The sequence below is a fragment of the Nerophis ophidion genome, linkage group LG03 (assembly GCF_033978795.1).
Source record: "Nerophis ophidion isolate RoL-2023_Sa linkage group LG03, RoL_Noph_v1.0, whole genome shotgun sequence".
In the NCBI taxonomy this organism is placed as follows: Eukaryota; Metazoa; Chordata; class Actinopteri; order Syngnathiformes; family Syngnathidae; genus Nerophis; species Nerophis ophidion.
Genome location: NC_084613.1, coordinates 90,030,360 through 90,039,238, shown reverse-complemented (window position 1 = coordinate 90,039,238; position 8,879 = coordinate 90,030,360). Strand labels below are relative to the sequence as shown.

The window sequence follows — 8,879 nt, the reverse complement described above, 5'->3', positions numbered from 1 at the left end:
AGCTGCAGACGTTTGTTCTTCTAGCGTCACACATTGCTTCCTATTGATTAGGTAGCTTCTTATATTTATTTTAACAAGTTATTCATTATTATTAGATGTTGTTTGTTCTTTTCTTTCATGATTATAAAATGGCAAACACATGAGTTGTTGTAACTGTGAAGTGAGTAGAGAGAGCTGAGACATATAGAAGAGGTATGATTAAATAACCTCTGCTTCTTCCTCCTCCTTTTCGGCCATATTGAATTATGCAAGTGTAGTGATAATGTGTCCATCCGTTAATTTTCTTTACGGTTTATTATTTTAGGGTTAAGTGTGCTGTGGCCTATCCCGGTTACTTCATGGCCAAACTAGTAAACAAATATTGGGTAAGACTGTACACGTTACATACTTTTAAACACCCTTGTGTCAGCAGTGTTGACATATTTTTTGATTTCAAAACTTTTACTATGGTATAACTGAAATGAGTAATTATGAATCAGGTTTTTCTGCCACAGAGAAGTGCGTCAATATTTGTTCTTATTACTAATACTGATGTTTCAGATTTAAACAGAAACCTATTTGGATTATTTAGAAGTGTTCCTACATGTACAGAAGCTCTGATACATTTAAGAAAAGAAAACACTCAGTGCACCAGAGATTGTTACTATTATTACTATTGGCTGTAAAGTGTATCTCACTATCCTAATTTGGGTCGAAATCCCACCCATCCCCTTATTGTTTGTGACAAAGCTGCTTGATCTGCTTCCGGTGGAATGCTTTTTGTCATGGTGAAATTGGACCACTGTGAAAGGAAAAGAACAATTTCCGAAAATAAAAAATTAGATAACTTTACCACCCATTGTTTTTTAACTAGGAAAACACATTCTGCATTTTCTAGCGTGGGAATGGTGAATAAATGCTGATTACTTTGAGATAACGTTATCAATCAATCAATTTTTATTTGTATAGCCCTAAATGACAAGTGTCTCAAAGGGCTGCAAAGCCATAACTACAGCCTCAGTTCAGAGCCCACAAAAGGGCAAGTAAAAAATCACAACCCAGTGGGATGTCAATGTGATTGACTATGAGAAACCTTGGAGAGGACCGTAGATGTGGGTGACGTCCCCCCTCTAGGGGAGACCAGATGCAATGGACATCGAGTGGGTCCAGCAAAATATTGTGAAAGTCCAGTCCATAGTGGCTCTAACATAATAGTGAGATTCCAGTCCATAGTGAGGCCAGCAGGAGACCATAACTAGTGGAGACGGGTCAGCAGCGCAGCGATGTCCCCAACCGATGCACAGGCGAGCGGTCCAGCCCGGGTCCTGACTCTGGACAGCCAGCACTTCATCCATGGCCACCGGACCTGTGCCCCCCCTCCTCCCCCCCTTCCCTGCAGAAGGAAGAAGGGGGCAGAGGAGAAAAGAAAACAAAAGGCAGATCAACTGGTCTAAAAAGGGGGTCTATTTAAAGGCTAGAGTATACAAATGAGTTTTAAGATGGGACTTAAATGCTTCTACTGAGGTAGCATCTCTAACTGTTACCGGGAGGGCATTCCAAAGCACTGGAGCCCGAATAGAAAATGCTCTATAGTCCGGAGACTTTTTTGGGCTCGGCGAATCACTAATAAGCCGGAGTTCTTTGAACGCAGATTTCTTGACGGGACATATGGTACAATACAACCAGCAAGATAAGATGGAGCTAGACCGTGTAGTATGTAAGTAGTAAAACCTGAAAGTCACATCTTAAGTGCACAGGAAGCCAGTGCAGGTGAGCCAGTATAGGCGTAATATGATCAAACTTTCTTGTTCTTGTCAAAAGTCTAGCAGCCGCATTTTGTACCAACTGTAATCTTTTAATGCTAGACATAGAGAGACTCGAAAATAATACGAGGCGTAACAAACACATGAATAATAATTTCAGCGTCGCTAGTGGACAAAATGGAACACGTTTTAGCGATTTTACGGAGATGAAAAAAGGCCGTTTTAAAAACATTCTTAATGTGTGACTCAAATGAGAGAGTTGGGTCGAAAATAATACCCAGATTCTTTACTGAGTCGCCTTGTGTAATTGTTTGGTTGTCAAATGTTAAAGTTGTATTATTAAGTAGAGGTCGGTGTCTAGCAGGACCGATAATCAGCATTTCCGTTTTTTTGGCGTTGAGTTGCAAAAAGTTAGCGGACATCCATTGTTTAATTTCATTAAGACACGCCTCCAGCTGACTAAAATCCGGTGTGTTGGTCAGCTTTAGGGGCATGTATATTTGGGTGTCATCAGCATAACAGTGAAAGTTAACACCGTATTTGCGTGTGATGTCGCCTAGCGGCAGCATGTAGTTCCTTAAGGGTGCAGGGCTAAGAACCGAACAATGGAGAACTCCACACGTTATCTTAAAGGAGAACATTATCACGATTTCAAAAGGGTTAAAACAATAAAAATCAGTTCCCAGTGGCTTGTTGTATTTTTTGAAGTGTTTTTAAAAATTTTACCGGTCCCCGAATAGCTCTAAAAAAAGCTTTAAAGTGCATGATTTTCGCTATTTGCGATGCGACCATCCATTTCCCTGTGACGTCATACAGTGCTGCCAATGTAAACAAACAATGGCAGATACCACAGCAAGATATAGCGACATTAGCTCGGATTCAGACTCGGATTTCAGCGGTTTAAGCGATTCAACAGATTACGCATGTATTGAAACGGATGGTTGGAGTATGAAAGTATTGAAGAAGAAATTGAAGCTATTGAACGAATAGCTATTGACGCTATTTATAGCCATAGCATGGGCGAATAGCTGCGTTAGCATCGCCGGTAAAATCTGCGCACCAAAAGATCAGGACTTTCGCATCTCTTGACACTGGAGCAACTTAAATCCGTCGATTGGTAAGTGTTTTTTTCGCATTAAATATGGGTGGAAAGAAACATCTCTGTGCCATGTCTGCTTTAGCACCACCGGTAAATAGCATGTTAGCATCGATTAGTGTAGCATGTTAGCAACGATTAGCTGGCAATCAACATCAACAAAACTCACCTTTGTGATTTAGTTGACTTTAAAGTTGCAAATGCATCTGCAGGTTATCCATACATCCTTGTGCCATGTCTGCTTTAGCACCGCCGGTAAATAGCATGTTAGCATCGATTAGCATAGCATGTTAGCATCGATTAGATGGCAGTCACGCCGCTACCAAATATGTCTTATTAACACATAAGTCAACATCAACAAAACTCACCTATGTGATTTAGTTGACTTTATCGTTGCAAATGCATCTGTAGGTTATCCTTACATCTCTGTGCCATGTAAAATGTGGAGACACTCCAGCACATTCAATGGGGGTCTGGCGGCAGACACTTTCGCATCTTCGGGCCAGTGGTGCAACGTGAATCCCTCCCTGTTAGTGTTGTTACACCTTCCGACAACACACCAAGGAGGCATGATGTCTCCAAAGTTCCAAAAAATAGTCGAAAAAACGGAAAATAACAGAGCTGAGACCCGGTGTTTGTAATGTGTTGAAAATGAAAATGGCGGCTGTATTACCTCGGAGACGTCATGTTCTGACGTCATCACCACATGAGTGATAAACAGAAAGATGTTTAATCTGCCAAAATTCACCCATTTAGAGTTCGGAAATCGGTTAAAAAAATATATGGTCTTTTTTCTGCACCATCAAGGTATATATTGACGCTTACATAGGTCTGGTGATAATGTTCCCCTTTAACATAGTCTGATGTCACATTGTTATGGGAGACGCACTGCAACCTAGCAGTAAGATAAGAGTTAACCAAGACAAGGCTAAGTCTGACATATCAATTCGTGTTTTGATACGCTCTAATAAAATATTTTGATCGACGGTATCGAAAGCAGCGCTAAGATCGAGAAGCTGCAACATTGATGATGCATCAGAATCCATCGTTAGCAATAGATCATTAGTCATTTTTGCGAGGGCTGTCTCTGTAGAGTGATTTGCCCTGAGACTGGATTTTAAGGTTTCACATAGATTGTTAGACGCTAAGTGTTCATTTAGCTGCTGTGCAACAATTTTTTCGAGGATTTTCGAAATTAATGGAAGGTGGGACACCGGCCGGTAGTTTACCATGAGGTCAGGATCAAGGTTAGGTCTTTTGAGCAGAGGATGAATAACCACTTTTTTGAATGCTAAGGCAACAGTGCCAGAGAAAAGTGAGAAGTTTATAATATTTAGCACTAATGGACCTAATAATACAAAAAGCTCCTTGATAAGTTTCCCAGGAAGTGGGTCAAGTAAACATGTTGTTTGTTTTATCACATTTACCGTATTTTTCGGACTATAAGTCACTCCGGAGTATAAGTTGCACCTGCCGAAAATGCATAATAAAGAAAAAAAAACATATATAAGTCGCATTTTTGGGGGAAATTTATTTGATAAAACCCAACACCAAGAATAGAGATTTGAAAGGCAATTTAAAATAAATAAAGAATAGTGAACAACAGGCTGAATAAGTGTACGTTATATGACGCATAAATAACCAACTGAGAACGTGCCTGGTATGTTAACGTAATATATTATGCTAAGAGTCATTCTAACAACTATAACATATAGAACACGCTATACGTTTACCAAATAATCTGTCACTCCTAATCGCTAAATCCGATGAAATCTTATACGTCTAGTCTCCTACGTGAATGACCTAAATAATATTATTTGATATTTTACGGTAATGTGTTAATAATTTCACACATAAGTCGCTCCTAAATATAAGTAGCACCCCCGGCCAAACTATGAAAAAAACTGTGACTTATAGTCCGAAAAATACAGTACACTACGTAGCAATTCCCATAACGTATTTTCATCAAAAAGAGAGACTATTTTGAATGGCAGTATCCATCGTATATACAGTTGTATGTGTGTTAATAGAACCCAGTTGTAGCTGGGATGCGTTGAGTTAAATTTTCTTATTAAAGAAATTCATAAAGTCATCTGCCGAGTGAGGGGAGCTACTGGGAGGAGTCCCTTGTTGGGTTAGCAATGCTACTGTACTAAAACAATATTTAGGAGCGTTTTTGTTGAGGTGGATGAGAATTGGGTAATATTTAGCTCTAGCTAAGGTAATTACGCATGCATTTAGAAGTTATTAAACTATCACTCCATGCTTAATTGAAAACCTCAAGTTTAGTCACGCGCCATTTGCATTCCAGCTTTCTAAATGATAATTTATGAGCTTTAGTTTCTTCTGTAATCCATGGGGTACGCCTTTTAGGGGCCATTTTTAGCTTTAGCGGTGCTATACTATCAATGGTTTCGCGCAGGGCGTCGTTAAAGTTGTTAGTGAGGTTATCAATAGAGCTCACATAATTTGGGAATGGTGCCATTACCGAAGGCGTTAGGCCAGTTAGAGTCATCGTTGTGGCAGCATTAATGTTGCGGCTGCCAAAGCAGTTATTGCTTGTTGACAATGAGTCAGAATTTAAAATTTAATAAGGTAATGATCGGACATTACTTTAGTATACGGGAGTATCATAACTATGGAGATGGTGACACCCCTGACAAGCACTAGGTCTATCGTATTACCGTTGAGATACGTGGGTTCATTTATTATCTGTGTAAGACCACAGCTATCAATTATAGTCTGGAGCTTCAAGCACGGAGGGTCCGATGGTACACCTACTCAGTGGCCTAGTGGTTAGAGTGTCCGCCCTGAGATCAGTAGGTTGTTAGTTCAAGCCCTGGCCGGATCATACCAAAGACTATAAAAATGGGACCCATTGCCTCCCTGCTTGCCACTCAGCATCAAGGGTTGGAATTGGGGGTTAAATCACCATAAACGATTCCCAGGTACGGCACCGTTGCTGCCCACTGCTCCCCTCACTTCCCAGGGGGTGATCAAGGGGATGGGTCAAATGCAGATGACAAATTTCACCACACTTAGTGTGTATGTGACAATCATTGGTACTTTAACTTTAACTTCATATGGATATTAGAGTCCCCCATTATGATTATATTGTCGGCGTGCGTCACTAGATCAGCAACAAACTTTGAGAATTCACTGATAAAGTTCGAATAGTGCCCTGGGGGGCGGTTGATAACAGCCAGGTAGAGAGGCAGCGGTGTGACAGACCTTAAAGTAAGCACCTAAACGATTTATATTTATTATTTCGGTTAGTGTTAAGGTTGAAGTTTTCATTGTATATTGGTGCGACTTCCCCACCCATTTTAAGAGGATGGGCAATATGCCCATCCATATAATTAGGAGATGCCTCATTCAGGGAAAAAAAAATCATCTGGTTTGAGCCAGGTTTCACTGAGACCAATGATAAATAAATGTGTTGTACTTGTATGCAGCTTTTCTACCTTCTAGGTACTCAAAGCGCTTTGACACTACTTCCACATTTACCCATTCACACACACATTCACACACTGATAGAGGGAGCTGCCCTGCAAGGCGCTAACCAGAATCCATCAGGAGCAAGGGTGAAGTGTCTTGCTCAGGACACAACAGACGTGACGAGGTTGGTACTAGGTGGGGTTTGAACCAGGGACCCTAGGGTTGCGCACGGCCACTTTGATTGTTGTCTCTAATGACCTCATTAACTAATAACGTTTTGGGAGACAATGATCTTATGTTTAAAAATCCCATATTATAGGTAGTGGGCTGTTTTGAGGAGTATTTCTTGAAATTATTCTTGGTAGCAATATTAATAATGTTGCGTTTATTATGCGTAGTGCACTTAAAATAATTTCGACCATATCTAGGAATTGATATGACGGAGATTTTCAGATTGTTTGCTTGGTGCTGCAATACACTGAACACATCATAATCTTTGCCACATCAGTAGAATGCATGTCCACTTCTTACACAGTCACTGCAGAAAAAACATTATGTGACTTGTGTATTATTCAAAGATAATTGCTATGTGCAGGGATTTTCCAGCCTGACGCTGGCTAGTTCTAGCTTAACTGACTCCTCACCCGGACTAGCACACTCTGTAATTGCCTGTGACCGGGCTTGCTCTAGTGAAGTTAGTCAAGTGTGACTCAAACAGAAATCTATGTTTCTAGACAGGATGATGGCGCCTTCCTGGTTAGGGTGAAGGCCGTCTCTCATCAGTAAGCCTGGTTTGTCCCAGAAAGAGGGCCAATTATCAATAAACGTTAGTCCCTGTTGGCCACAGAAGCTAGCCAGCCACTTGTTAAGCGAGACTAAACTGCTATATCTCTCATTACTGCCTCTCGCAGGCAGGGGGCCAGAGACAATTACTCGATGCCTGGACATCTTTCTAGCGAGATCACAAGTCCTGGCTAAGTTTCTATTTGTAATCTCTGACTGTCTCATCTTAGTGTCATTGGAGCCAACGTGTACAACTATGTTCACATAACTAGTGGTGCGATTAGCCTGTTGCGAGTTAGCTCCCTAAGATTAGCTTCAATGTCAGGTGTTCTGGCTCCAGGAATACACTTAATTGTGGCTGTTTTTCCTAAGCTTTATGTTTCGGGTGACGGAGTCCACTATGATTAAGGTGTGGTGACCGGTAGACTGGGGTGTAGGACTAGATAAAGGGATAAATCTATTATAGGTCTCAACCGGTTCACCGTTGATTGTAGGCCGCTTAGGACTGCTATAAGCGGAGTTAGTTAGCTAGCTACAGCAAACGCTAGCAGATGTGTCCGCAAAATATAAAGTTACGAGATTACTCTGCTGGCAGACACGGCCCTCTAGCGGAGCCAGCCTATCCATGAGAACGGTGCACGTAGCGCGGAGATTCATACCGACGGTATTTTCTGTCCCCGAGTGAAGTTCCTGCTGTCTTCAGGGAAGTGGTGGTCGCGGTATGCGGGAGCAGATTCCTTCAGACCGGAGCCGCCTTCTACACGCCAGCTTTGTTCAAATGTGTTATAATCATATCTGTTGGATGAGTTCACTTTCATCTCCTTTCTAAAGAATTCCACTTGAGTGTATTACTAAAAGATAATTGTGTTGAAGTTACGTTTCAGTCGGTTTTGTTTGCTTAGAAAAGTAATAGTTCAAATGACAAATGCATAGCATGGTACTTTTGCAAAATATATCCATCCTGTATGGCTTACATGCTAATATGCAAAAGCATTGTTATCTGACATAAACTGGGGGCTACAAGAACACTCAAATGAAACCTCCCTCCCTCACATTTTGAAAATGGACAATGTTGATAAAGTAGGGGGTTGGCGCCATCCAGCTAATATGCGGCAGAAGCGGGGGAAGGACACCTCGGCTGTCCCATTTCTAAGAACTGCAGTTGTTGGCCATGGAAAAGGAAAAAAAACTCTCACATTTCTCCCCCTCCCTTTCTTTCACTGCTGACGCAAGTAGGTGCTTAACTGCAACAAAGGATGGCAGCTTTAGTTTGCATAGGGAAGAAGCAAGAATATTCTCACAGGGAGAGAAGGTTTTAGAATTTTACCTCTTTGGCAATAAAAACATAGCTGAGACATGTTTTATCAAACATTTTAGTAAGAGTTGGTATCACAACATACAGTGGTACATCTTTTACCCTATTCATGGCGTGAAAGTGTAAACCGCAGGTCTAATCACAGCTAAAATATATACAGTGTACATTTAATGTACTAGAGGTGTTTTGGATAAAGACTTTTCAAAGCATGTACACAGTCTCGACATAGGCAATCTTAAGCAGATAGCCTCTACAAATTCCCTGGGTTTAAAAACAACATTCTGCCATTTTAGATATGTGCTTAAATGGTGTGACTGACTTGGGACATTTGTAGACTGGGCTTCCCCTCCTTAGTGCCTTCCTCTTCCTCTGCTGCCGGCACGACCCCTACCTCGAGCGCTGCTCAGGTGTCCAGCTGAGCGGCGGAGCTTCTTTCTCTCCTCGTGGTGGTCCCGCTCTGCCTGTTGCTGCTTCTTCTGCTGCTCAGACTGCAGAGTAGACAAGT

At 41.4% G+C, this 8,879-nt stretch overlaps 1 protein-coding gene across 1 annotated transcript in view; it reads right to left on the bottom strand.

The window, feature by feature from the left end:
• Window positions 1–913: 913 nt before the first annotated feature.
• Window positions 914–8,879, bottom strand: part of LOC133550226 (nucleolar protein 10-like) — a 29,423-nt gene continuing 21,457 nt past the window's right edge. The window contains exon 21 of the mRNA XM_061896377.1: window positions 914–8,862. Coding sequence (XP_061752361.1) covers window positions 8,725–8,862 — 138 coding nt within the window. The 3' untranslated portion in view covers window positions 914–8,724. The remainder of the gene's footprint in view (window positions 8,863–8,879) is intronic.